General features: G+C 53.2%; 1 protein-coding gene across 2 annotated transcripts in view; it reads left to right on the top strand.

The window, feature by feature from the left end:
* Positions 1-21,455, top strand: part of PLCG1 (phospholipase C gamma 1) — a 33,129-nt gene extending 11,674 nt beyond the window's left edge. The window contains exons 2-32 of one of the 2 annotated variants that reach the window (XM_056121766.1): positions 7,730-7,882; positions 7,972-8,065; positions 8,192-8,239; positions 10,341-10,425; positions 10,514-10,597; positions 10,825-10,859; positions 11,080-11,152; positions 11,242-11,343; positions 11,490-11,608; positions 11,688-11,773; positions 11,857-11,977; positions 12,656-12,824; positions 12,958-13,080; positions 13,165-13,266; positions 13,348-13,535; positions 13,801-14,001; positions 14,083-14,202; positions 14,293-14,473; positions 15,024-15,101; positions 15,976-16,079; positions 16,237-16,336; positions 16,563-16,632; positions 17,153-17,310; positions 17,844-17,940; positions 18,103-18,327; positions 18,416-18,564; positions 19,321-19,435; positions 19,538-19,699; positions 19,801-19,889; positions 19,998-20,182; positions 20,363-21,455. In XM_056121766.1, the coding sequence (XP_055977741.1) occupies positions 7,730-7,882; positions 7,972-8,065; positions 8,192-8,239; positions 10,341-10,425; positions 10,514-10,597; positions 10,825-10,859; positions 11,080-11,152; positions 11,242-11,343; positions 11,490-11,608; positions 11,688-11,773; positions 11,857-11,977; positions 12,656-12,824; positions 12,958-13,080; positions 13,165-13,266; positions 13,348-13,535; positions 13,801-14,001; positions 14,083-14,202; positions 14,293-14,473; positions 15,024-15,101; positions 15,976-16,079; positions 16,237-16,336; positions 16,563-16,632; positions 17,153-17,310; positions 17,844-17,940; positions 18,103-18,327; positions 18,416-18,564; positions 19,321-19,435; positions 19,538-19,699; positions 19,801-19,889; positions 19,998-20,182; positions 20,363-20,405 (3,659 nt within the window). In that variant the 3' untranslated portion in view covers positions 20,406-21,455. Of the gene's footprint in view, positions 1-7,729; positions 7,883-7,971; positions 8,066-8,191; positions 8,240-10,340; positions 10,426-10,513; positions 10,598-10,824; positions 10,860-11,079; positions 11,153-11,241; positions 11,344-11,489; positions 11,609-11,687; positions 11,774-11,856; positions 11,978-12,655; positions 12,825-12,957; positions 13,081-13,164; positions 13,267-13,347; positions 13,536-13,800; positions 14,002-14,082; positions 14,203-14,292; positions 14,474-15,023; positions 15,102-15,975; positions 16,080-16,236; positions 16,337-16,562; positions 16,633-17,152; positions 17,311-17,843; positions 17,941-18,102; positions 18,328-18,415; positions 18,565-19,320; positions 19,436-19,537; positions 19,700-19,800; positions 19,890-19,994; positions 20,183-20,362 lie in introns of both variants that reach the window. The other variant, XM_056121765.1, reaches the window with a different exon arrangement.
* Positions 21,456-27,750: the final 6,295 nt, after the last annotated feature.

The raw sequence follows: 27,750 nt of genomic DNA, 5'->3' as shown, positions 1-27,750 counted from the left end.
CCCTTTTCCACTTTGCACAACATCATAGTTATCTGCTTTTCCATCTGTTTCCTCCACCAGTCGGGTTTTCTCAATGGCAGGAACTTAAATGCCTTATTGATCTCTGTTTACCCAGGACACACGCAGGATCTGACACCAAGTAGATAGATACCTAGTGAGTGTTTGAGCACGTGATGGAAGCATAGTAGCTCTCTCCTAGCTTTGAGTTCTTTGGGTAGGTCTTTCGTTCCCTTCCTTTGGGACCTTGGGTGTGTGTTCCCATGGCTAAGATGGTTAGAATTTAACGACTAGAGAATGCTGCCTGCCTATACAGTGAAGGTCTGCAGTGGGTCCCCTGCTTTTTCTCTCTGCCCAGCATCAAGGATGGTCGCTATTGTGGGGCCAGCAGACGGTTCCCAGTTCTGCACGAACCACCATGAGACGGCAATACAACCTGTGAGAGTCTTCATTTCCTCACTGTTAATAAAGAATGGATGTGTCTAGAATCTAGACTGGATGATTCATGTACTGGCGAGGATCCTTAACAGCTGTGACCTGAAGGTAGTGAATACAAAGGGGTGCTGGGTCCATGGAGGAGAATCCCACAGACCTCCACACAGCTGTCTGAATGACCTTTTCCTGTTTATCAAGGTGGGAGAGGAGCCAAAGCCAAGTCGGGCCTGGCTGCTCTTCAGGTCAGGTGTTTGGGGGAATAGTGACAGATGAAATCCCAGTTCTTGCTCTTGTGTCTGCTTTTGCCTTCCTCGGTTGAGAGTAGCTGCTCTATTTTGGTTAGAAGGTAGGATTAGGAGGTTTTAGACTCAGAACAGGACAGGAAGGTGGGAAGTAGTAAAGTAGGGGAACACACACAGAGGCGGGGGGGGGATGGGGGTGGGAGGGATACTGGGACCCATGGTGGTGGAAAATGGGCACTGGTGGAGGAATGGGTACTTGATCATTGTATAACTGAAACCCAAGCACAAAAATTTGTAAGTCTACAACTGTACCTCATGGTAGCACAGCAGGTAGGGCGTTCGCCTTACAAGCGGCCAACGTGGCCGACCCGAGTTCGATTCTTCCGCCCCTCTCGGAGAGCCCGGCAAGCTACCGAGAGTATTCGATATGCCAGACACAGTAACAACAAAGTCTCCAATGGAGACGTTACTGGGCCTGCTCGAGTTTCACTAATAAAAATTAAAAAATAAAAAAGGAAGGGAACACTAGGGACCTTGGGCCACAGGCAGACAGCCTGGAACTGCTGGCTCTCCAGTGCTTTTCATGATAGCTGCTGCATCATCTTCCTGTCCCCCAAACCCATGTTTTTTATCTCCTTTTCATTCATCCCTCTCTTCCTTACACCTGTTGAAAGCCCTGTCAAAGCCCTATTTCTTGGTTGATTGGTACAGATCTCCTCTGCTTCCTTCTCCCTGGGGTGCTGTGCCTGCCCTACCCTTGAGGCTCTGAGCAGGAATATGGGTGTGTAGAAGGAGAGGGTCACATGTTTGTCACTTCCCCCTGTGGCTAGCTTTATTCATCTCAGCACTCTCTTGGGTGAAGGCTCAGTCCATTTGTATTCCCTTGGGCCTTAAATGTGTGGTGTGTGGTTTCTTTTGAAGAAAGGAGGCTCTGACTTGACGTATGGGTGGGGTCGTTGGGAGTGGTAGACTTTGGTGACCAGAGTGGTAGGAGGTCATTTCTGGGAAGATTGCACACTTCTCACTCCTGGCACCCACTCTTCTAAATTCCTGGTGGCCTTGATATGGAGCTAGGCATGGTGCTCAGGGAGCTCTGCCTCTTTGGCAGCCTGTTTTCCCAAATCTCCATTAGCTTTCCATGGTGTTCACTGGCAGCAGAACCTTTGTATAGGGACTTTCCAGCATGTCCAGACTGTGTTGGTCTCCAGGATATGTGCCCCCACCCCACAGCTGTGCCTAGCTTTTTTCTGCCTCCCAAGTCACCTCCCTGTTTTGTGTGTGTTTCTTTCAATGCTTCTTCCTCTGTTGTTCCACTGTACCACCTCTCTCAGGAAAAGCCATCCCCAATAGAATCTTTCAGTCTCTGTGACCTGTGCTACTTCTACTAGATAATTGACTCTTGAGTCTGATTTTCATGTTTTTGGTCCTGCTATTAAGTAGTACTCTATAAGCTCCTCCCCCCTTCCTTTGGTGCTGGAGGGTCGAACCTAGATCAAATTTACAACCCCAACCCTGTAAATAGTTTCTTGAGGGAAGGTCTCCCAGGCAGTTGAGGGAACGTAGCGATCACTCCTGGCAATGTCTGACCAACTGGGCTGGATGGTTCAGTGCTTGAGGAAAGATTTCCAGGGCTGCACCCAGTGGTGCTAGATATCAGACTTGGAATGGCACATGCAAGGCAAGTATCCTTGACCCTGAGCTGTCTCCTGGCCCTCTGTAGACCTTTTGAGGCTTTACTAGGACCTGGCGTTCAGGAATGGAGAGAAGAGTCAAATGTGGTTTCTTCCTTGTGGTACATAGAGGCCAGAGTCCAACAAGAGAGATTGCCACCATGCCATTGGACAGGACTGGATGGGATAGAAGTGTTCAGGGGTTTGGTGTGTGCCAAGGCTCAAAGGCCGTGGCCAGGAGACTATGAGGCAGAGAAATCTGTGGGGCTCGTTGGCTTGCTTGAACTTGGACTCTTTAAAGGAGGATTTGGCTTTTCCCACCTTTTTCCATTGTCACTACAGGAGATCTAGTGGTCTATCACACAAGTGGAGTTAGTAAAAACCCCCAGAGGGAAGAGGCCTGTCCAGATAACAGTCACGAAATCTTTTAGGCTCTCTGGATTTAAGTTTTTGGACCACACTTGTGTTTAGAGGCTGCTCCTGATTTGTTGCTCAGGGGTTATGCCTAGTGGTTTTCAGGGAGTCATGTGTTGTGGGAATCAAAACCAGGCCTCCTGCACACAAAGCATGAGTTCCTATCCTTTTTTTCTCTGTTTGTACTTTATTATACCATCGCTCCAGCAATAGTATATTATAGTTTTTTTAAAAAGACATATTTATTGTGAATTGCAATTTTTATGTTTTTGCAACTATATTTACATGCATTTTTTATATGAGTAGTTTTTGTTTTAGCTGACATCTGTTAACATATGGACTTTATAAAGGAAAAGCTCTTTAGAGGACTTTTTCAGTGAAAGTATGTTTCATGTCCAGAAATTTCAAATATGTCATTTCCTTTTTTTGTTTTGTTTTGCTTTTTTTTTTTTTTTTTTTTGGTAATGACCATCTTAACCATCTTCATCATGACCTCCTGTCCCTTTTTGCCAGAATCATGATTCTTCATTTACATCTCTGTAGCTGAAGATCTGCCAGGTTTAGTCTCCCATTTTGCAGATACAGAAAATGAGACTTAACAGATGATTCTTGCCTCCTATCTTCTCCCTAGTACTTTCACTTGTGCTACTTGATGGGTGGTTAACATGCCGCTACATTTGGGAGACCTCTGTAGAGCTGTTTATAAAGTGGTTTCACTCAGGACAAAGGGATATGTGGACACAGGTCCCCTACTGGGAAGCTATGGTCTTGGGTTTGATCTTTCACCAATCCCATCGAGGTCTGGGTGAAACTGTGTTTGTACCTTCTGCAACAGGATTGGTGACTCTCACATACCATACGTGTTGAGGAACACTGAAAAAGGGTTGGTACCGTAACAATGCCATCCTTTCCTAAAGTTCCATGTGCTCCTGTGTCTTTTGACCCTGCTTAGTCAACAGGATTGCTCTCCAGTGCACTTCCCTGCAGGGCTGGAAGAGCTGGCGGTGGGCCTGTGGTGGAGAGGGTGGGGAGCAGGGTTCCGGGGACAGGAAGCAGCAGCCCCACCTTCAGAGATGCTGAGCACAGACAGGCCCGCTGTGGTGGTTGCTTCTCAAACTCCAGATCAGCAGCCTGCCATTTTGTTCATCCCTTTAACAACACTCACACCTCTCCTTTGTCTTAGGAGGGTATCTATTCTAAGGAGGCCTGTTCTAAACTGACCCTAGCAGTAACAACTGTATCCATTGTTTGACTCTTAACTGCACCATTCCCAATGTGCTTGGATGCTTGTAAAGAGAAAATGACTGTCATTAGTTTTGTCTAAAAGACCATTTGTTCTCCAGGTCTACGTGATCTACCGAGCTTTGAAATATTTGATATACTGTATGATCTCAGCCACAAAGCCTATCCCTTATTCCCAAGAGAAGAGAAGGAAGGGACCCCTCACCTACTCACGCACATTTTGGTTTTGCAAATTCAATTGTTTGCATTCTGCCTTAACACTTAGGGCTGGTTCCTGCTACTAAGGAGAGGGTGGGTTTCCTTCTGCATAAAAAACAAAATAAAAACCTGTCCAAGGTCAAGGGCACGTCAAGGCTCTCTCCCTTGGGAATCTTGCTGTAGTGGCCTGAAGGGTTCACCCCACTCAACTTTCATTTGTCCCTGACCTGTTGGAGAGGAGAGCAACTTAGGCACTTGGAGGTAGGATTTGAAGTACGGCCTTTGTGGTTTCAGTGCTGCTGCTAATCTCTTGTTCTAATGTTAGTTGGTGGGGCAGATGTGGCTACAGGCCCACAGCAAATTATTCAGGTGGGGCCTGTGGGCTTAGGAAGTGGTCTTAGACGCCCCAGTGTGCTTATTTTCATTGTTGTTTTGATCCACACCTGATTGTGCTCAGGGCTTACTCCTGGCTCTGCTTGGGTATTACTTCTGGTGGGACTCAGGGACTATTTGTGGTGCCGGGAATTGAATCTAGTATGTTCTCCACGTACAAGGCATATGTCAAACCTGTTGTACCATCTCTCTGACCGCAGACTGTGTTTTGTGCACTGATCTCAATTTGGGAGTAGGAGTGCCATTCTTCCTCTCAACCTTTGGGGACCAAGAAATGGCTGTTGGGATTCTTCTTGTGCTGAGGCAGCCGTGGTCTAGCTCTGCTTCTCCTAGCTTAGGGCTGCCTCATTGACATCCTGGCAGGTGACCCCAGTTGTCCCCCCAACTCCTTGGCTGCTGGCACTGGCATGGGCAGGGGTAGGCCACTTTAGGCTTCACAGGACCCTGTTCTCCATGCTCCCAGGTCTCTCCCACTGCGGGTTTGACACAGCCTGCGATGGTGTGACTCGCTCAGCCCTCTCCACATCGAGATCAGAGCATCGCTTCCATCATGCAGTCCCTTGGACCCTGACTCAGAGGAAAGGGGACCCCATCCTTTTCAGTCTGCTGTTGGCACCATGGACTTATTGAGGGCATCAGAGCCACGCTGACATCTTTTTATGAGGGAAGAAAAGGAGCCAGGTCTGGCCAACCAGGGCTTAGGCGACTTGTACATGTGATCTGAGCTGCTCTGTGACTACCTGGAACCTGATCTACTCCAGTCAGGCCTCAATGGAAAGGCGAACAGGAGAAGACCAAAGGGTCCTCTTGATCCTGTGAGGAGAATGGGGAATGGAGAACTAGGGGAAGTGGTGTCAAGGGAGGGAGTGTGTATGTGCATGTGTGTAGGCACATACCAGCTGCCACATGCCGAGCCAGGACAGTGTGGAGGACCACCTCTAATGCATGGTGGGCAGCTAAAAGGAAGCACCCAGGTGTGGAGTGCCTCTGTGTGTGAGTGTGCGCCTGTGGGAGAGGTGTGGGTGGGAGGGGACAGCAACTGCTCTGCTCCGGAAAGCCTGCCACTTTCTGTTTTAAAGGGCAGAGGCTGTGGTTACTATACAGTTTTGATCTCGGTATTTCCCCTGAGCTGTTTCTCCTTACATCCTTGCAAACTGTTGTCTTAGGCTAGGTCTGATTTCCAGTTGGAGTCTAGTTCCCTTCTCTATGTTTCCAAGTGTAATACCTCATGTTTCTGAACTTTAGTCTCATCTTGTTGGCTGTCCCTCTCTTGCATGCCTCCCTTTTTTCGTTAGTTCATTTAGAAAGCTCTGGGCAGGCCTGGATGGCCACGTGGGAGAGAAGAGCTCTGTACATGAAGTGTCCTGAAGTGTCACGGGTCTGGTGGCTGAAGGATAGTGTTTCTAGTTTGGGTCCTTAGGAGAGAGAATGGAGCCCAGAAAGTGTATAGTCTCTAGCTATGGGAAGCACAGGTCGGGAAGCACTCGAAGCTTAGCCTGTATGGAGCCAAGAACACAGTAGGGTAGAAACAGGGCAGTCATTCTGAGCCCTGCGGTGAAGTGCCTAGAAGGCTATGCTCGCTAGGTTGGCAGTGAGCCACCAGAGGAGGGATTGAGTAAGGTCTCAAGTGATCAGAACAATTTTTTCTGAATACTCAGGAGACTCCAGAAGAATGGTTCACTGATGAGAACTAAGAGGTGGGAAACTGGCAGGAAAATTGGATCCCTGTGGCTGGGAGTTGTGGCCAGAGGGATATGTCGAGGACACAGAAGTAGGGCCCAGGTAGAATGGTGATGTAGAGTAAAAAGTGCCCCTGGCAGCTGTCTTCTCTAGATAAGGGACAGCTGTGGCTAGAGGGCAGGAAGAGAGCCCAGGAATTTGAGTCCTTAGGACTTTTTAGCTAGGGCAGTGTGCAGTTTTGGCTGGGGAAGCTTCCGGAGTAGGTGATAGCCAGGCAGACCATTGTGTTGCTGGCACTGCATCTTCAGGGCAGTCAAGTTGAGAGCACTCAAAGAGGTGTTGGCACTAGGAATCATCTTTTGGCTCGACCAGTCTTCTTCATATTGACCCCATTCTTCTTGACTCAGAGTTATCAGCCTGGCGAAGACAGAGATTGTGGAGATATATGCTGTAGAGCCTCAAGGCTCTCCAGGCCTGGGAGTCTGCTGAGGGTGGATCAGAAATAGGGAGCCAGCACCAAAAGCACTCCGCCAGTGCCCTCTCCAGGATTGGACACCTTGGCTGTTAGGGTGTCCAGTCAGCAGCAGCCTTGTGGTGCCATCACCTTTCTTCATACTATGTTGAAGGCAAGTGGAATGAGGCCTTGTGATTCTGCTGGTCACACACTAGAGCAATGTGGTTTTCTTTGTATTTTGGGCCACACTGAGTGGGTACTCATGGCTTACTCTTGGCAGGGCTTGTGGGGACCATTTGGGTGCCAGGGATTGGACCCAAGTCAGCTTCATAGATTGCAAGCCTTACCCACTTAAAATCCCTCCGTTCCTCGGTGTGGCTTTCTACTCTAGACATTGTAACCTCAGAGTCTGTGCGTAGGTTCTCCCTTCAGCAAATTCAGTCAGGTGCCTCATGGAGCGCTGTCTCCAGAGTCAGTGTCTAAAACTGATGGTCTGCCTTGCGCTACAGGCCTCTATGCTGACTCTTCTGTACTGTGAGGGTAGGAGAATTGTGGGGAACTAGGTCTCCTGAGACTGGTTTGGAATGTCTTGGGCATGTACCATTTCTGTGGACTTAAGCTCTGTTTCCTGCATAGATCTGAGACTTGATTGGGCCTGCCCAATCTTACCCTTGGATCTTTATGGTTTTCCTTGTAAAGTCTGTGTCAGGAAGTGGCCCCACAAATCAACCTCGTGTCCTTGTTCCTCCTTTTAGAGTCCAGCTTTTCCCAGATCACTGACTTGCTATTCACAGTAAGGGAAGGGATAAAGAAGCATCTCTTGTTCTTCCCACATCTCTTAGCTTTCAGCCAAGGTCCACTCATCTCCCAGCTCTCTCACATAATTTTGAGTGGTCTTTGTGCTACCCCTTGAGGGTGTGGAAGTGAAGGTGAAAATCAAGCTTGCCATTGAGGCAGGTTTGTTGCTGCCTCAATCTGACCTTGACCTCTTCTCTCTCTTCTAGTTGACATTCGAGAAATCAAGGAGATCCGCCCAGGAAAGACCTCACGGGACTTTGATCGCTACCAGGAGGACCCTGCTTTCCGCCCAGACCAATCACACTGCTTTGTCATCCTGTATGGAATGGAATTCCGACTGAAGACCCTGAGCCTGCAAGGTGGAGACCAAGGGCCCGCAGAACTATAGGGTGGAGAAGGGTTATCGCCTCTGTACCACCAGCTAAGCTGCTGTCCTGTTGATTTATAGCTACATCGGAGGATGAGGTGAATATGTGGATCAAGGGCTTAACTTGGCTGATGGAGGACACGTTGCAGGCAGCCACTCCACTGCAGATTGAGAGGTGAGAAACCGTAGGCATGATTCTGTTGGGGGCACACTCTGTCCTGTCACTGCTTGCTGACCTTCCCTGGGCCTGACTGGGGAAATAGCCCTTCCCTGGGGAAATAGCTTTCTTTTCTTCCTGCAGGTGGTTGCGGAAGCAGTTTTACTCAGTGGATAGGAATCGCGAAGATCGGTGGGTAGAGCTGTGGATCCAGCTCAGCATGGTGGGTTGGGGAAGCCAGATCATTAGCCACGTCTTACAGCAGATGCCTAGAAAGCAAGAGGACTCCAGTGATTCTGGCCCCAGTTGAATTCTATGGAAAACCCCTCAGTGAGAGAACCCAGGGACATAGGCTCTGTGCCTTGCCACTGTGAACAGAGATAAGAAGTGCAGAATTATTGACTTTGTGTGTCCTGAAGTGAGAGTCAGGGGACCTGTTTTGTTTGGGGGCAGTGGGAGGGCAAGACCAGAGATTCACGATTCTGAGCAGATAATATGACAGCCAGGAAACCAAGGAAAGGAGGGGAACAAAGACCAAGAACCCTGCTTGTTTGTGTGAAAGAGCTGGAAAAGGCACGGAGGGTTTTGAAAAGAGAGGTGTGACATGACCTGGCTTCTTCACACGGTCTACTGGCTGCCGCTGAACTCAGATAGCAACTTCCTACCTCTGGGGAAGACAAGACGGGTCAGTGTAGAAAGGACTCGGTTTGTGCTTTGAAGATAGCACCAAATGAAATTTCCTAACTGTGACTTTGAGGTGTAAGAGCACGCATAGAGTTGCGCATCCAGAAGGGGGGGGGGGGGGGCGGGCATTGGAAAAAGTCACTGGAAAGTGACTGAGAGGGAACAGCTGTGGGAGGAACACATTGGGGAAGATCTGGGGTCCACTTGGGTATGTTTTGTTTTATAATGCCCTTTGATGTCAACATGGAGGTATTGAGTAGACAGGTGAGTGGAAAGAGTTTAGGGAGAGGTTGGGACTGCAGTTACTACCTTGAGAGCATATAGATTAGAGGTTCCCAAACTTTCTGGACCTACTGCCCTTATTTCAGGAGGAGAAACAAAAATTACTCAGTTCCCCCTCTCTGGGGAATCTAGCTTCTTTAAGGGAACAAACAGAAAGTGCCCCCTAATTGCTCTGTGGCTACTCCTCCTCCCTCCCCAACCTAGCAGAACTGGGGTTGGGGAGCATGGTACTACCCGCTTTGGGAAACGCTGAACTGTTGATGATCCTGAAGGCCACATGTGATGGACATCATGGGTGTTGTACAGAAAGGGAGGAGACTCAGGAAGCTCTGAGATTGGGAGATAAAGAGAACCGAGGAGGTGAGTTGAGGAAAATCCCAAGGATAATTAAAGAATCCCAAGAAAAAAGTGGCCAGTCATTTGCAGTGCTGTCAGGGAAAGACGCTGCTTGGACTTAGGAGCATTAAGGTCACTAGTGGCCTGGACTGTGATCAGGTTGAGGAAGAGCTTGGGGCAGGAGGGTGTGGGCGGCTCCTTCAGCCAGCCCTGTGAGGTAAGCAGGCAGAGCATTGTAGGATGCTGGTGGCCAGGCACCCACCAAGGGCAGCCAGTTCCTCTGTGCTGGGTAGGCCCTTGACAGAGCCTCCCCTGGGTGGCCAAGGGTCAGGGGACCGATGCATGTGCATCTGAGTAACCCTGCGGAGTTTGGTGCTGCCTGTAGACACTTGGGCTGGAGGATGAGAGGTGTCTTTCTCCTGTCCCCTCTGATAGTCCCTTCCGGGAGTGAAAACCTCTTTCCCCTCTTCTCCCTCTTGTTGTCATGCCAAGCCAAGGCTCTCATCCACATCCCTGCAGGGCTGCAGGTATACTACCCTGTCAGAGCCCAAGAGAGTCCCTGTTTGAGCGTGGTGCCCTGGCTGGTTGAGGCTCATTTCCAGCACTCCAGTGGCAGTGACTGCAGAATCCCTCTTCCTGTCCCCTGCAGACTTGGCAGTGGCTCACAGGACAGAGGCTGCCTACCGCTGTCCCCGAGGTGGTGCTGAGGAGCCAGGGATGAAGTGCAGCTGCAGGGCTGGGGGGTGGGGTGGAAGGTCGGTGTTTTCCTGTCCCCGTGCCTGACCCTCTGTACTGAACCTTGCCACACTTCGCTTTGTCTGTTTCTGGGGGCTTTTCTTGGCTCAGATGAGGAAACCAAGGCCCAGAGAGGGATGGTTTCTTGTCTCCCGGAGGAGTGTTGCTTACCTGTCCAGCTCAGGTGAACTTAGGCCACAGTTCAGAGGTCACAGGAGTTTGGGTGATGCCACTGGGAATGTCCTTGTTTCCTCAGTATATCAGCCAAGGACTTGAAGAACATGCTGTCCCAGGTCAATTACCGTGTCCCCAATATGCGCTTCCTCCGAGAGCGTCTGACGGTAAGGCCTCTCGGGCTGTGTGCTGGTGGGTCAGGGAGGTGAGGTGCCTGGCTGAGAGCCTGATGGCGTCCTCCCCGCCCTCGTGCAGGACCTGGAGCAGCGCAGCAGCGACATCACCTATGGGCAGTTTGCTCAGCTGTACCGAAGCCTCATGTACAGCGCCCAGAAGATGGTGCATGAGCCACCTACCCCCTACGGCCCTCGCCCCTGCTCTCCTCCCCCAGCCCTCACCCTGCTTGCCTCAGCCCTGCTGCCCTGCTTTGGGGCTTTGGGGTGCCATTTCTCCAGCTCTTCTCTTGAGGCCTGCCCCCATCTGCTGCCCTAGCCTTTCTTCCTGAGAGCCCCTTTCCCACTTGGCCTCTCAGGGCTCTCGCTCTGACCAGGTTCTGTCTCCTGCAGATGGACATCCCCTTCCTGGAAGCCAGAATCTCAAGGTTTGATTTGAAATAGGGAGGTGGGGTCTCCTCTGGGCCCCTTCATATCTTCACTGGGTGATGTCCAAAGCGGTTCGGAGGTACAGCGCGAGAGTGAGCCATCCCTGGACCCTTCTGGCCACTCTGCTGGAGGGGAGTTGGGCTCTGCCTTCAACGGGGCCCCTTGCTGTGCGACCTATGCTGCCAGCTGTCCGCCAGGCACTTCCCTTCTCTCTCGCAGGACAGTGGAGCAGTCAGAGCCTGGCCAAATGTCCCTTTCTGAGTTCCAGCAGTTCCTTCTTGAGTACCAAGGAGTATGTGGCGGGGCTGGGCTGGGCTGGGGCTAAGCGGTGCCGGCTCAGGGCAGGGGTCTCATGGGCTTCCACCTCCCCATTCCCGTCAGGAACTGTGGGCGGTCGACCGGCTCCAGGTACAGGAATTCATGCTGAGTTTCCTCCGAGACCCTCTCCGAGAGATCGAGGAGCCATACTTCTCTCTGGATGAGGTGAGCCCTCCTACCCCTGCTCGGAGAGAATGGGCGGGGCTGAGCAGGCACGCTGGCCTTCCTCCTCACAGTGCGCCTTGCCCTCACCTGGCTCCTTCCAACAACCCCACACCACGGGGCTCTTCTTTCCATGTTTGCTTCTGCAGTTTGTCACCTTCCTGTTCTCCAAAGAGAACAGTATATGGAACTCACAACTGGATGCAGTGTGCCCTGACACCATGAATAACCCTCTTTCCCACTACTGGATCTCCTCCTCACACAATACGTGAGTGTCCCCAGCCTCCCCCAGACTGTGGGACGGAGGGGCTGGCCCAGCGCCCTTGACTCTCCTCTCCTCTCCCTAGGTACCTGACGGGAGACCAGTTCTCCAGTGAGTCCTCCCTGGAAGCCTACGCCCGCTGCCTGAGGATGGGCTGTCGCTGCATTGAGTGTGCGTAGCACAGAGCTGGTGGGGGCAGCAGGGAGGTGGGGGACAGGCCCGCCTAACTTGACCACCACCATGTTGCTCCCCAGTGGACTGCTGGGATGGCCCCGATGGGATGCCAGTTATTTACCACGGACACACCCTTACCACCAAGATCAAATTCTCTGATGTCCTTCACACCATTAAGGAGCATGCCTTTGTGGCCTCAGAGTAAGTCCGGGTGTGGATCCCATGGCCCCTGGCTTAACGTGAGCCCTCTCCCTGTGGCGGCGAGTTCCCCTGCCTTCTTCTTGATCCTTCCATTTGCTTCAGCCTTTCGTTCAAAGCCTCCATTTTTCCTGCATTCCCTAGCCTGCTTTCTTCATGGTGCCTTCTCTTTAGCCCTTGAAGCAGTCACGTGTCCCCAGCCCCAGCAGGTACGGCCTCAGTCCTGTTCACAGTTCTGCTGCCTCTTTTCCCTTCACTGCCCATGTCTGGTTCTCTTGTAGCTGTGTACCTCTCCTGTAGTTGCTAGACTGTCCTAAGTCACAGACAACATCACAAGGGAACCTGCAGTGGCTGAATTGGGGAGTTCCTTCTCTTCTCCCCTGCCCATCGTCCCTTTTCTCTTGCACTACGCTCTTGTAACTTTCCTTCACCTCTAGAGTTGACCAGCCCTGGGAACACCCATCTGTGCTGTTCCACCCTTTGTTCTCTATTTACCCAGCTCCCATAATGCCCAGGACCTACCTCTGCTTTATATTAGTTCCCCCATAGTCTGTGCCCCAGGCCCGTGACTCTGAACAAACACTGTGCTCCGTGAGAATCTCTGGGCTGAGTCTTAATCCTGCAGAATCTCAAGTTCTGTGTCACCACACTGGTCTCCCCTTCCCCCACCCCGCCCCATAGGTATCCAGTCATTCTGTCAATCGAGGACCACTGTAGCATTGCCCAGCAGAGGAACATGGCCCAGTACTTCAAGAAGGTACTCGGCGACACACTCCTAACCAAGCCTGTGGACATTGCAGCCGATGGGCTCCCCTCACCCAACCAGCTCAAGAGGAAGATCCTTATCAAGGTAGGTTTGAAAGGCTTAGAGGGGTGGGCGCCCCACTTCCCCATGCCTCTTCCAGGTCGTGGCTCTAGCAGTTTGGTAGTCTGGGCCTGGTGAAGAGGCAAGGGACCCTAGGACACCTGGCCTCCTCCCACAGCACAAGAAACTGGCTGAGGGCAGTGCCTACGAGGAGGTGCCTACGTCTGTGATGTACTCCGAGAACGACATCAGCAACTCCATCAAGAATGGCATCCTCTACCTGGAGGACCCCGTGAACCATGTGAGCACAGGGTCAGCAGGCCCAGCACAGTGGGGCGCAGTGTGGAGTGTGCCCCGCTCACAGGCCCACTGTGCTCTCTTCCAGGAGTGGTATCCCCACTACTTTGTTCTGACCAGCAGTAAGATCTACTATTCTGAGGAGACCAGCAGTGACCAGGGCAATGAGGATGAGGAGGAGCCCAAAGAGGTGAGGGGCCGGCCCAGGGCTGTGGGCCGGGCTGGGGTCACAGTTTCTGAAGGCCTTTGCTGTTGCCCTCCCCCCTCACAGGCCAGCGGCAGCACAGAGCTGCACTCCAATGAGAAATGGTTCCACGGGAAGCTCGGGGCAGGGCGGGATGGGCGGCACATCGCCGAGCGACTGCTCACCGAGTACTGCATCGAGACTGGGGCCCCAGACGGCTCCTTCCTTGTGCGCGAGAGCGAGACCTTTGTGGGCGACTACACCCTCTCTTTCTGGTAACCCACCCTAGTGCCTGTGCTCCCCGGAGGTAATTACGCCCCGCCAGTACCTGCCCATACCCACCCTGTGAACATTTCTTCACACACACCTTTTGTGGGTTGACGTGAAGTCCCTCTGGCATAAGCCGCCCAGACATCATCTCCTTAGGTTTGCCTCCCCTTCCCTCCCCCTTCGAGACTTGGCACCTCGTCACCCCAAGAGGTTGATGCTGGGTGTTCAGGGCTCCAGCCTGCTTCTCACTGCCTCCCCATCTTCCTTCAGGCGAAATGGGAAAGTCCAGCACTGCCGGATCCACTCCCGGCAGGACGCTGGGACCCCCAAGTTCTTCCTGACAGACAACCTCGTCTTTGACTCCCTCTATGACCTCATCACACACTACCAGCAGGTTCCCCTGCGCTGCAACGAATTTGAGATGCGCCTCTCAGAGCCTGTCCCACAGACCAATGCCCATGAGAGCAAAGAGTGAGAGAGGAAGGAGACGGGGCAGGGGTGCTGGGAGTATCTGGTAGGTGCTGCCTGGGCCTAACTCATACCTGTCCTCAGGTGGTACCATGCAAGCCTGACCAGAGCACAGGCTGAGCACATGCTGATGCGGGTCCCCCGGGATGGGGCCTTCCTCGTGCGGAAGCGAAATGAGCCCAACTCCTATGCCATCTCCTTCCGGTGAGGGGTGTGGCCCGGGAGAGCCGACGGGGGATGGGCCTTCACCAGGGTCTGGGCTGCCCTGACCCTGTGTGACTCGTCTTTGTCCAGGGCTGAAGGGAAGATCAAGCATTGCCGTGTCCAGCAGGAGGGCCAGACAGTGATGCTGGGCAACTCGGAGTTTGACAGCCTGGTAGATCTCATCAGCTACTATGAGAAGCACCCGCTGTACCGCAAGATGAAGTTGCGGTACCCCATCAATGAGGAGGCACTGGAGAAGATTGGCACAGCTGTGAGGACCCACTGGTTGAAGGGGCATGGCAGGCATGGGGCCTAGTAGACCAAGCAGACCCCTGGTCTGAGATTTCCAGAGCCATCAAGTGGTTTGGCCGTGCAGTTCAGAGCCCTATCGAGAGCCACTTAGGTCTGCGGGGGAGGGGAGGGGGGGGTCATTGTGGAGGGCAGGACAGTGTCCTAGAGGGAGTAGCATCTTGGGCCATGCCTGCAGTGCAGGATGGGAGAGCCTGTGAGGAAGGAGATGCATAGGACAGAAAGGGTCTATGACCCGAGAGCCAATAATGGACATACCTGGTGGGGAGAAGACTGATTTCTCCCACTGGGATCTGAGTCCCTGTGGTAGATACATTTTTTCGGGAATAAAAAGTACTTTTAACCTTAAGGATAAAAAGTGGGCAAGGTGAGTGTGACTTCAGGACCTTGAAGCCATTTGCAGTGAGCTGGGTCCAGGAGCAGGTGCCAGTGGAGAAAGGCCCTAATTGGTGGTCTGGTACAAAAGGGCTGGGGATTCCTGCCGTGCTTCATCTCCTCTCTCTGGTTTCTAGGAGCCGGACTATGGGGCCCTGTATGAGGGACGCAACCCTGGCTTCTATGTGGAGGCAAACCCCATGCCAACTTTTAAGGTATGGTACATGCGGCAGGGCCACAGAAGCTGGGGAGGGTCCTCAGCTGCTTGGGCTTGCATTTCTCTCCTTGTGGCCCTTCTGTGGTCATGGTGGAGAAGTGGTGTTTGTGGTTTTCTGAGACCTGAAATGGTGTGAGAGACTTGTGGTTTTGATGCAACCACAGCACTTCCAGAGCCAACCCAGCCCCCTCCCCGGCCCTGTCTCAGGGTTCAGCACTGACCTTCCAGAGTGAGCCCTAGGCTAAACCCTGTCTTCTCCCTGGGCAGCAGCAAGAAAACTGCCCACCTCATGGAGGTCTGTCAGGCAGGAGATTTTTTTGTTCCCCCTCTTTTTTTTCTAAATAGGGGCCACTCCTGGCAGAGCTCAATTGGGTAAGGACTGGTGGTGCTGGTGACAATCCTGTCCACTGTTAGGACAGGTGGCATGCAGGGCCAGGGCTGGAACTCCCTGGTGCCTTGCACATTGTTCCTCCGCTTGAGCTTTCTCTCTACCCTTCCTTCATTCACTCACTCGCTCCCTTTAGCTGCTTCGAGCCGGGGAGTGTATCTTCTCCCACTTTCCAGATGAAGACGAAATGGGTCCTGCCTGCCTGAGGAAGGAGGCACTCGGGGCACAGAGTAGACTCTCAGCCCTGACTCCGGGGCACAGGACAGGGGCTGTAGGTTCCACCTGCACTCTGAGGAGCTTCTGTGGCTGAGGACCTGGCTCTGTCCTCTCACATGTGCCCTGGGCAGGGTCAGGACTCTCCGCAGTTCTGCCCTCGAGCTCAGGATGGGAGGCCTGAACATGGGCATGTGCCACTGTGGCCTTGTCAGTTCGCAGTGGGGGACCTATCTGCTTTGACCCATGTGGGGTGCTTGTCTCCCTGCAGTGTGCAGTCAAAGCCCTCTTTGACTACAAAGCCCAGAGAGAAGATGAGCTGACATTCACCAAGAGTGCCATCATCCAGAATGTGGAGAAGCAAGAGGGAGGCTGGTGAGCGAGTTCCTAGGGCCAGAGGCCTTTGGCGTGGCGGGCAGGGGGGCTTGCTTACAGCGGGTGTATCCTGGACGTGTCAGCTCCGCCTGCCTTGTCTTGGCTGCTTGTGAGAGGTTGGGGTGTTAGCTGGGGTCAGCACCCATGGTTTTCACAGGTGGCGGGGGGACTATGGTGGGAAGAAGCAGCTGTGGTTCCCGTCCAACTACGTGGAAGAGATGGTCAGTCCGGCAGCAGCCCTGGAGCCTGAGAGGGAGGTGAGACTGGGGCCCTGTGGGGGGCCAGGGTGCTCATCCCCGGACGCTCTTGTGCACACCCATCTCACCCAGTGCCAGGCATGCACACCCTGTGCCAACCCTGGTCTCCTGCATACACGTCACATGGGTCTCGTCACATGTACGCTCGAAACATACCTTTGTCCTTCCACACGCATGGATGCAGTAGACGTGCTGACGAGCCCCCCTGGGGCTTTGCTTCTTACAGCACTTGGATGAGAACAGCCCGCTGGGGGACTTGCTACGGGGGGTCTTGGATGTGCCAGCTTGTCAGATTGGTGAGCCCCCTCCCCATTGGTTGCCCGCTGTTCCTTAGGCCTGGGTCTCCTTTGCAATGCTCTCCATGCTTGAGGGAAGATGCCAGTGGCCAAACCCCCAAAGACTGCACTCTGAGCTTGACCTATATCAATACCCCCTTGATGCCCCAGGCGCCCTTCACCCCAGCTTTGCCCTCTGCATGCTCCCCCTGTGCCATGCACTATGGACGATGCCGGCGGCTGGCTGACACTCACACTCCTAGGGGGTTGTGTCACAGGTGTGATGAACTTGGAGATGGGGGTAAAGGGGCTTCAGGCGTAAGTCAGCCAGACCAGAGCTTGAGCCCTGGCTTACCGCTCCCCGCAATGACTAATCTGAGCAGCAGCCACCTCCGCTGTAAGTCGGGCCTGGCAGGGCAGTGCCACCTCCCTCCTGCTGTGGGAAGGAGAAAGTGATGTGGAAACTTCCTTGAGCAGTGCCAGGGGGTATAAAGTAGGGCACATGGTGATGTCTACGCCCAGCTCTCCTCTCCTCTCTCAGCCATTCGTCCTGAGGGCAAGAATAGTCGGCTCTTCGTCTTCTCCATCAGCATGGCCTCGGTGGCACAGTGGTCCCTGGATGTCGCCGCCGACTCTCAGGAGGAGCTACAGGATTGGGTGAAGAAGATCCGTGAAGTGGCTCAGACTGCAGACGCCAGGGTGAGAATCGGACAGAGTGGGAGGAGGTGCTGGGTGGGCAGTATGTGGATGGGTTTGGGAGGCACAGGCCTGCAGGTAGCCCTATAGTATGGTGAGTGGGCATGAGAATGACCACAGGACCTCCGGGCACTCAGCCTCCGGAGTAGCTGGATACACAAAGAGAAAAGTGAGTCCTGGGCTGGAAGCAGTGGGGGCAGTGCCCGGAGGTGGGTTTAGGTGGTATAGAGTAGAAAGAGGGCTGGATACTGAGGGGGTGGGTGTTGAGGAAAGGGGTGGGAGGGGTGCCGTATGCTGAGGGTTGCAAGATTGAGGACTAGGGATCATGATGGAAGAGCCTCTTGGATTTGGTAGTAGCAGGAGGCCCCCAGGGACATAAGCAAGCAGCGGGTCAGTGGGAGTTGGGAGAGGGGAACAGGCCCAGCGCTGGAGGTGGGCTCTGGGGGGAGCCATAGGGATTAAACAGGCTTTGATGCTGGCCTAGGGATGTGGGCATGCTGGTTTGGGGCCACTGGGCCATCTGTGTCCTTCCCCAGCTCACTGAGGGGAAGATGATGGAGCGCAGGAAGAAAATTGCCCTGGAGCTCTCAGAGCTAGTTGTCTACTGCCGGCCTGTTCCCTTCGATGAAGAGAGTAAGCTGGGGATGCGGGCGCATGCGAGGGAGCCAGATGGGGAAGGTGCCTTGCATGGGGTGTGCACAGGAGGCGTTTAGTCCCTTTACACAGGGGTGCAGGATCCAGCCCCCCAGCACTGCCTTGCAGGTGAGCTCTGTAAGTGTTCTCCCTTTGGCATAGAGATTGGCACCGAGCGTGCCTGCTACCGGGACATGTCGTCTTTCCCGGAAACCAAGGCTGAGAAATACGTGAATAAGGCCAAAGGCAAGAAATTCCTCCAGTACAATCGGCTGCAGCTCTCACGGATATACCCTAAGGGGCAGCGGCTGGACTCTTCCAATTATGATCCCTTGCCCATGTGGATCTGTGGCAGTCAGCTTGTGGCCCTCAACTTCCAGACCCCAGGTAGTTGGAGATACCTTAGCGGGAGGCTGAGGTGTGGGGTGACGCATCAAGGGACAGTTGGGCTGGAGCCTGTACCTGCCTTTTCCAGACAAGCCCATGCAGATGAACCAGGCCCTCTTCATGGCCGGTGGGCACTGTGGCTATGTCCTGCAGCCCAGCACCATGCGCGAGGAGGCTTTCGACCCCTTTGACAAGAGCAGCCTCCGAGGGTTGGAGCCCTGTGGCATCTGCATCGAGGTAGGGGTGCTCACCTGGGCCGGGAAGATTTATCTTGCACGAGCTTCTTGCGAGTTGAACTGAGTACTGATAGGGTAGGACACTGGGCACTGTTGAGAGGCTGAGAAGGACTTGACTGTTCTCTGAGGTGGGAAGGGCATCTCCAGGCCTCCACTGCAGGGCGGCCTCCGAGGGACATGGGGCTCACTGTAGACTAAGCCCTTGCACCCACTTCTGAGGGGTTGTTATGCATGAGGCCAAGCTTCGGCTGCCATTGCCTGGCAAGAGATGGGAAGAAAGTTAGGCCTCAGGTGAGCGGGGCCTGTCCTGGGAACAATCTGGGTGGCCCTTACTAGGATGGACCTTGGGCTCCTAGCCTGCCCTCCTGGGGCCACAGACTTGCACTCCTTAGTTCCTAGCACTTCTTCCTTGCACATTTACACCCACACCTCTCATAAAAATGCTGAGGGGTTGTGCAGAGTCCTGGGGGAGTGAGGATGGTCAGAAGTTGTACTGCTTCCCAGAGTGAAGAGTTCTGTTTCTTCCCTAAAGATAATTGAAAGGTTTTTATGTTACAAGACATAGATTTAACATGACATAGCTTACATTTGGGCTAAAACTGATTCAGCCAAATTAAATTTTTGTTGATGGCAGCTACCCTCCCTGTCACCTTCAGACATTCAACAGGGCTGCATGCTTGGGGCCCAGCAGAGGGCGCACTGCCTCTGCAAGCAGGGAGGTCTTGCTCAGGGAGACCCATCTTTGCCTGCCTTGCAGGTGCTGGGCGCCCGGCATCTGCCAAAGAATGGCCGGGGCATTGTGTGTCCCTTCGTGGAGATCGAGGTGGCTGGAGCCGAGTATGATAGCACCAAACAGAAGACAGAGTTTGTGGGTGAGTCTTTCCCACTCTCATTGTGGGGGCTCTGAAGGCCTGTCCTCATCAGGGAGCCTGTCCTCCAAGCAGTGGTCTGAGGCCTTTTTCCCCCCTTTGCAGTGGACAATGGACTAAATCCAGTATGGCCGGCCAAGGTTTTCCACTTCCAGATTAGTAACCCTGAATTCGCCTTCCTGCGCTTCGTGGTGTATGAGGAAGACATGTTCAGTGACCAGAACTTCCTGGCACAGGCCACTTTCCCAGTGAAAGGCCTCAAGACAGGTGAGCTCCCCGCATCAGGGTGCTCCCCTGCAGTCTGGTTTGGGGAGGTCCAGTCCCTTGCTTGGCTTTCTCCTGGGCTGAGGTCCAAGCTTTCCTCCTAGGGTACAGAGCAGTGCCTTTGAAGAACAACTACAGTGAGGACCTGGAGTTGGCCTCCCTGCTGGTCAAGATCAACATTTTCGCTTCCAAGGTAACTGGGTGGGGGGGGGGGGGGGTGGAGCATGAGAACTTGCCATCCCCCGGGATACAGGGGTACAGGGGAGGCTCTGTGTCCTGAATCTGTATGTGTTCAAAGCAGGAGAATGGAGACCTCAGTCCCTTCAGTGGTACCTCCCTGCGGGAGCGCGGCTCTGATGCCTCAGGCCATCTGTTCCACGGCCGGGCAAGGGAAGGCTCCTTCGAAGCCCGTTACCAGCAGCCATTCGAGGACTTTCACATCTCCCAGGACCATCTCACAGATCATTTTGACAGCCGGGAACGAAGGTGAGGTGCTGGCAGGCCGGCAGCGGTGTGTTGCTGGGAGGAAGGTGCTGGAGAGAGGGCGTGGGAAGGGGAGGAAGGAGAGGCGTGGTCAGTCCTCCATTCTCTTGGGGAGAAGAGCTGGAATTGGTGACTTGGCCTTCTGAATCCCATGCAGACAGGAAAACTCTTCCTTCTGTCCAGGGCCCCACGAAGGACTCGGATCAACGGAGACAACCGGCTCTAGGCGTGCCCAACGCGGGGAGAGCAGCAGTGCTGCGCGCCTTGTGGATCGCCATGACCTGGGTTCTTTGGCAGCAGCCTGCCATGGCAGCCTTCCTGGTCTCGCAGCCTGGAACCTGCTTCCAGCAGTGGATGCTAGACACAAACCAAGCCATTAACAGGATGTGTTACTGTTCCGGGCCCCCATGCCCCAACTCTGGGCGAAGGCCAAAACTGTCCTGTGTCTTGCATTAAGCACACACTTCCGGCCCTGACTTCTGGAGATGGAGCTTTCCATCTTGCAGGGCCGGGACCCCAGTCGCAGCCCCTTGGAGAGAGGCTGACTCGCTGGCTGCATAGGCAGCTCTGGGCAGCCGTGGACATTCCTGAGCGTGGTGGAGAAGGAGCGGCAGCTTTGCTGGGCCAGGGAAATCAAGTTTACATTGTCCTGTAGCTTTAAAACCACAGCCGGGCAGGGTGGGAGGACAGAGGCTCCCGTGGTTGGGCCCTGAGGCCAGGACAGAGGAGGAGCACAGGCCTGGCCTGCCTGGAGAGGGCTTTGCCTGCCCGAGGAGGACACAGCACAAGGGCACATTGCCCCTGGCTGGGATATCACCCAGCCAGAAAGATACAGGGGATCATGTTAAAAATAGCAGTATTATTTTTCTTCTCAATGGTATTGTAACTTAAGTTATTCACTCCTCCTGCTCCCACCCTTGGAGGGAACCTTGGAGCAGTTTGGAAGGTGAAGGCCCCGTCAGGACTGGGGGAGAGATGCGCTCACCAAGCCTGTTCCTCTGAGGAACAGGGTTTGAGGGGAAATCTGCACTTGTGGAGTGGGGTGGACAGGCAGTCCGGTGCTGGATGAAGCTGCCATGCTTATGGCAGTTGCCATCTAGCTGGTCAAAGATCACAGGAAGATGATGAGAGGTGGGGAAGGCAGCCCCCGCTTCGGAGGGCAGAGGCTGGGGTCCAGGCCCCTGGGCACAAAGGTGCCTCATAGCATAGCCAGCATCCAGCACACACAAACCTGCCCATGCTTGGGCTCAGGGTTGGCCATATGCTACTTTGCCCTCTGAGGAATCTGACTGCCAAATAAATCATCCTCATGTCCTTTTCCTTTAACGCGTATGCTCTGGTAGGGACCTCAGTAGACCCTGCACTTGAGAAACTCAGAAGGGACCAGTGACTGGCGATTATTTCTGTCTGCAGATCAAGTGGGGGGAAGGTTTGGTAACTTCCAGGTGCAAGAGAGTCTAAGGCTCAGCAGAAGTATGACGAGGTCTTAGTTGGGCACACAGGCAGCCTGTCTGGAGCGAGCCCACATTTCTGTGGCCTCCGGCTTTGGCATGAGTCCTTTCCCAGTGTCACAGAAACCTCTGTCCAAAACATAGTTGCAGTCAAGTGTGGGTTGCTGGGTTCTACTCTCATTGCTTCTGTTTTAACCAGAATCTTTGCGCCAGAACATTTCAGCTCAGAACATGGTTGAAAAGGGTCATGCCTTGCTGTTTTTCTAGTGGTTTGTGCTGGCATAATTTAGAATTGATGCCCTAGAGTTGTCCAATGGATTGGTGGGTGGAAACAGCATCAAAAGCCATCCCACAGGCAAGAGGGTTAGTAACTGCAGTCAAAGGCAAGCTTCAAAAAGCACAAGGCTACATCTCTAGCATGAAAACAAGCCAAAGCCAGCAAGAGATGAAGCTAAATGGAACCAGGTGGGGTCCCCCCCCCCCCCGGCCCACACCTGCCGGTGTTGGGAATCAAACCCAGGGTGTTGCATATGTTCACATGTATTTGGCAAGTTCAGTTGATTTCTAAAATCGTAATTAGTATGCCATCCAGTTTAGTGATGCACATAAGAAACTTGTGGTTGGCAGCTTTGGAAAGATAAGCTCTTTGAAGATGACAAACCCAAGGCAGATTCAGAGCAGTAATTCAGAAATTCCCAAGCTTATTTAGCTGCCTGCCAGCTTTTCAGGAAAAACAAAAAACAGTAACTTCCCTAGAAATTTGCCTTCTTTAAGCAACTTGCCACCCCCACTGCACCTGATGAGACTGCCACCACCCCCTCGATTGTTAAGCACCCCCATCCCCAGACTGGTATCGCCCACTTGTGGAAATGATAATTTAGAACACCTCTTTCCTATGTAACATGTCAAACCAAGGCAGTTCTCAAGGTCACAGACTTGGGACCACCTTTATTCACTTGGGCCCTTTAGTATCCATTACCCACTTAAGAAAACTGGGAGCACAATTTAAAATGTTCGGTCAACCACTGGACTGGTCGAGTTGCTGGCCAGTACTAACCAGTGCCCATGCTCAGGTTCTTGCTGGCCTCTAGACGGACTTCCAGAGCAACTTGGTCCTTTCCTCAGCCTGCTGGGCAAGCATTAACCTGGACCTCCTTAATGCCATCTGTGTCTTCCTGCTCCAGGTTCTTGTGCTTTTCCATCTGAGCACAAGAGACTCTGCTCTGGCCCTTTAAGTCAGTATACACGTGCACTTACTGAACAAGTGTTCTGGAGCATGCCCCTTGGGCAGGCTATCACTGCCATCCCTGAAGCATCATACCCCAGGATACACAGTTCTCACACCCTCAAGGAATGGCCTTTGCCCAGTGCTGCCACATCTTGATCCTCATTCCTGGGAGAAAACATGCCAGCCCTAAAATCCCACATCAGCTTCATCTCCTTCCTCCACACAGAATTGATCAATGCTTGTTGCCCAGAGAGACCTGGCAAGGGTGATTATGGGGGAGTGCTTTGTCTGTGTTGGGTGTTTGCCTCACATCAGGCCATGTGTGCAGTGGGGCAGGAGAGGCTGGGTGACTGTCCTTTGCAGGGTCCCCTTTGCCACAAAAACTGCTGCTGGCTGCTGCAAGTCAAGGGTGAGCAGACAGGTCAGTGGTAGACCTTGACCTTCACATACACTCACACACCACTTACAAGGGCAGGGGCATTCTGCAGCCTGATTTCAGCACTCGAGTCAGGAGCTCCTCTGAAGGCTTACCCTGGTAGGGGCAGTTTCTAACCACTGAGCACAGCAGAAATTTCCTCCTGATCAGGCCTAGCCTGAACATGAGTCAGATGCCTGGCCTGGAGCTAGAAGAGCCGGTCATCTCACCACTGCAGTTCTACAGAGCGGGGAAAAAACTGCAATGGGGTCTTGGCCTCCCAGTGGCAGTCTTTTAGAGAGAAAGCTTTTCCTATTTGTAGTTCACACACCATGTATTTGGAGCCCAACTCTGTGACCAACTCTGTGGGGTTCTGTCTTGGGGGGCGGGGGGGGGGAGGCAGCAGTGCTCTAGACCTTTGTTCAAGGTCAACTACTAGGAGTATCAGGTTATCCCACCAAACTGCCTATTTCCTTTCATATTTTAGTTAGAAGTCTTAAACTTACCTTAGCCTGAGAGGTGTCCTCATACCCAGATGTTCATCTTGCCTGATTTCTTGCCTTGGAGACTGGTAAGCTGCCTTTTAGGATGCCCAGCGCAAACCATTGCCAAGCAATGCTACCAGGTCAGTCCATGGCTGTGTTCCAAGCAAACCAGTGCCTGTGCCTGCGCCAATCTGGCTGACTCCCCGGGACATGGGCCTTGTAAATCCCGCACAGGGCTGCTTTCCCAAGACTTCAGCTGGCCTCCAGAAGGACCAGGCCGAGTGCTGGGGTCTGCCTTGATCTGTCTGACCCAGTTTCAGGATGTGTCCCATCAGCCACAGGCCATTAAGATCACTAAACAAGATTCAACTGCTTGGAATCTTAGAAGTTGAGGGTTTTAAGCCTTTTTTCTTTAAGGTTTGTATGCTTGTTTGCCAGCCCGCCCCTTAGCAAAGACTTGGTTTATCTGCATTTTTCTCCTGGGGGTAAAATGCCAGCATCCTCTTTGCAAACAACTACTGCCTTAGGTTTGCCAGTCTGTCACTATCTCATCACCAGTTCTGAAACATCCCAGTTCTTTGACTTAGGAGCCATTGCATGACCCATGGGCTGGGAGACAGGCAGTGTTGGAACTTTTCCAAAGAGGACCCAGAGCAACTACCCCTAACCTTAGTCTGTCACAGAGCCCGTGAGCAGAGGTGAAGTATTTTTAGCTTCTCTTCTGACTCCCAGAAAATAAACTCAGAAGATGTGAAATGTAATAACATTTTTATTTAGGAACAATCAAAAGACTTTAAAGTACCATTTCAGCCCATTTCAAATTATACAAGCAGTTTGTCCTGTTCCCCTCCTTTATCCAAATCCACAGATACAAAAATCTAAGAAATGTGCAATTTGCATCTTAGAAATAGCAGCATCCCCACAGGGGACCTTGTGAAGCCTGGCCACTCTGCCCAGAACAGGCAACCCTCCCCTGCCTCAGCACAGCCACACCCCAGGTGCATTCTGCCTGCCTGTGAGCCAGGAATGCCCACCCTCCCCAGCTTCAAGCATGGATCGATTGCCACAGGCAACTCTGCAGTCTCTCACCCTTGGCCACTGCAGGTGAGGCAAGACTGTTCTGCACAGACAGAAATGGGGCAGTCGCCTCTTAGCACCAAGATGCTCATTCAGTGTCACCTTTCCCCTCCACCCGCTCTACCCGACCCCACCCCACCCCACAATGGGTCCTCCCTTCTCCCTTCTCAGCAGGCTGCCGGCCCTCAGGGAACCGAGGAGTAGTGCACAGACCGGAATATCAATAGGGAGGAGAACACCCAGAGTTGGGACCATGTCAGGAAGGATCTGCAGGCCTTTGGCAATCTCCCCAATGTCCACAAAGGCTGCGCTCAGTCAACTTTCAATGAACAATGGCCCGCGGGGCCGGGGAGGCTGGCCTATTTTTTTCTTTTTAATAACAATTATGGCACAGTCTGGCCCTCCTGACATAGCAGAACAAAGGGGCTGCTCAGAAGCAGGATGGGAACTCCACCACATGGGGGTGGCCACTTTTCTCCCCCCAGCACTCAGGGCCTGATTACCACACTGGCTGCCTGCTCGGGGGAGGACATTTGTCCCTCTCCTTTAGCTCCAGTTATCCCAACCACCCTGGGACCTGCATTTCACGCAAACTGCAAGAGCTACATGTACAGGCAGGATCCAGGGGACATGACAAGATCCCTTATAAATACTATACAGAGGGGAAAGTTGGGGTCCAGGAATCTGACAAGCCCAGGGCTTTACCACTGAACTATCTCCCTGGCCCCACTTTCCCTCTTTAAACACAAATCACAGGGTTACCAAGTGCCATGGGCAGACACACCCTCCACAGTGCTGCTAGCCGGCTGGACTCATACACCACAGGCTTTCTAGAGCTTTCCACATTTTGCAGCTGACCAGCCTTTATCCCAGACACCACCCCACCCCACCCCCCTTCCAGTCATACTGAGAAAACTGTTGCACTACCCATCTATTAGGCAAAGAAACAAGCTAGAAAGTATCAACAGGAAAAGCTGTTCAGCAACCCCCCCCCAAATCCCCCCGCCCCCACCCTGCCCCAACTCACATGCATCCCTCAGTGGGTAGGGCAGAGGCACTAATGGCAGTAGGCTCCTCTCAGGCCCCCGGACTTGGGGGACAGCACCATGAATGCCAAAGAGAAGACCACGGTGCCCTCAGGAAAGGGCCCTTCGTGCCGCACCCAGCCCTCTGCTCTCCTGGGCAGAAGCAAGGGGCCAGGATCTAAGGCCACGAAAGACTTGGGTCTGGTGACAATGAGGCAGTAACTCAATCTTCCCAGTAAAGCTGCGCAGCTCTGCTGAGAATAAAGAGATGGGTGTTTGCCCCTGTCTCTGCCCCTGACCTGAGAGCAGGAGACTGGTGGGTTCCTGATGTACCCAGCTGTCAGGTCTCTGATGGAAGGATGGGTCAGCGTCACGCCAGAGATCCACGAGCCAGCAGATCCTGAAAGGGAGTGCATCAAGGAACCAAAAAGCAGGTTCCTTCATGAGCCACGAGAGCCAGATGCAACTTTCCCCTCAACTATGTGCGGACTCAGGGCTAGGTCAGGAGACTGGGGGAGCCCTCATTGTCCCCTTCCCAGCAGGACCCAGGCAGGGAACAGATTCCAACAGACCAATGAGAAACGAAGCCTGATGGTTCCTCTGGATTGGAGACTGGACTGGGTAGCTGTGGAGCAGTTCCCTGTGATCAGCCCTTTGGCCAAAATCAGCGGCACCCCTCTGTGAAGAGGCTGCCCAATTAGCTGTGCTGAGAGGCATGGTGTGTTCCCAGACCAGCCCTCCGTGGAAAAAGGCTCTGAGGGGTGTGGGTTGCATCTCCCCACTTTCTCATATGGTGGAACTCAAAGGTAGTGGCTCCCTAAGTCCTTTGAAGATGTGCCGCCCCCAGGTGCGGGTGAGAAGAGAGCTGGTGTATCAAGGGAGAGGGGGATGAAGGAAGCTGATTTGGGAAACACCGAAGGGGGTTCCAACCTGGAGAAGGAGACTGAGGCCCATCTCCAGCCTAGCACTACCGGCCACAAAGACCCGTGACCAGAGAGGATTTTCCTTCTCCCACATACAAGCCTTGCAAAGCAACGAGATGAATGAAAATATACACTTAACAGAAAGTACGCCTTCTGCAAAAGGTGAGCCAGACAGAGAAACTTCCCCGGATAAATGCTGCACAAAGGAAAACCTCGGAAAAAGCCCAAACTCAAGGCTTGGTTTGAAGATTTCCTTCTGGCCACTTTTCTCCACTCAGTGCTTTTATCCACATGTGCTCTGACATGAGCTGATAAAGTTGCTCCCACCAGGAGCTTTTGGTCCAAGAAGAGTACTAGGAAGACAGGTGACAAGGCGGCACAGCAGGATGCTGGGTGAGGGACAGAGAGACATGAACCCTCTCTCCAGAAAGGTTGATGCCCCCCCACCCTGACCCCATGGAAGGCAGCAGGACAGGAGAGCGGGTGACATGGGACATGTCACTGGACTGCCAGCATGTCATCCAGGAGAATGTGCTCAGATCCTGGGCCGTGAGTACAATGTGGGAAGCTACAAGCACCGCCTGACAAGTCCCACAGCACCGGCTGCCTGCTTTTGTCTCCAGAGCAGGGAAGTCTGAGGGTCACGTTGAGGGCTCTGGGGTCTGAGAGCCACCAGCTGTGACCAAAAGCAGGGGTGCTGAGCCACAGTCCTACCAAACCCTAGTGGGTGGCACCCTAGGACTTGTGAGCTCCCAAAAAGAACCACCTGCTCCTTGATAGTCAACAGTTAAAATAAGGCAAAATATGCATGATTATGTACCAGAAATGCAGATTTCCCTTACAGAATGGGGATCTGGCTGCATCTCTCAAACCCAGATCTACATTCCCTGTAAAGTTCATAATCAGCCAAACAGGCTTTTCTCAGCAGCAGACCTCACCTCCTCTCCACTTTCCCATGCATACCATC

This window comes from Sorex fumeus, unplaced genomic scaffold (genome assembly GCF_029834395.1).
Source record: "Sorex fumeus unplaced genomic scaffold, SorFum_2.1 ptg000044l, whole genome shotgun sequence".
NCBI lineage: Eukaryota > Metazoa > Chordata > Mammalia > Eulipotyphla > Soricidae > Sorex > Sorex fumeus.
This window is presented reverse-complemented; position numbering and strand designations above follow the sequence as displayed.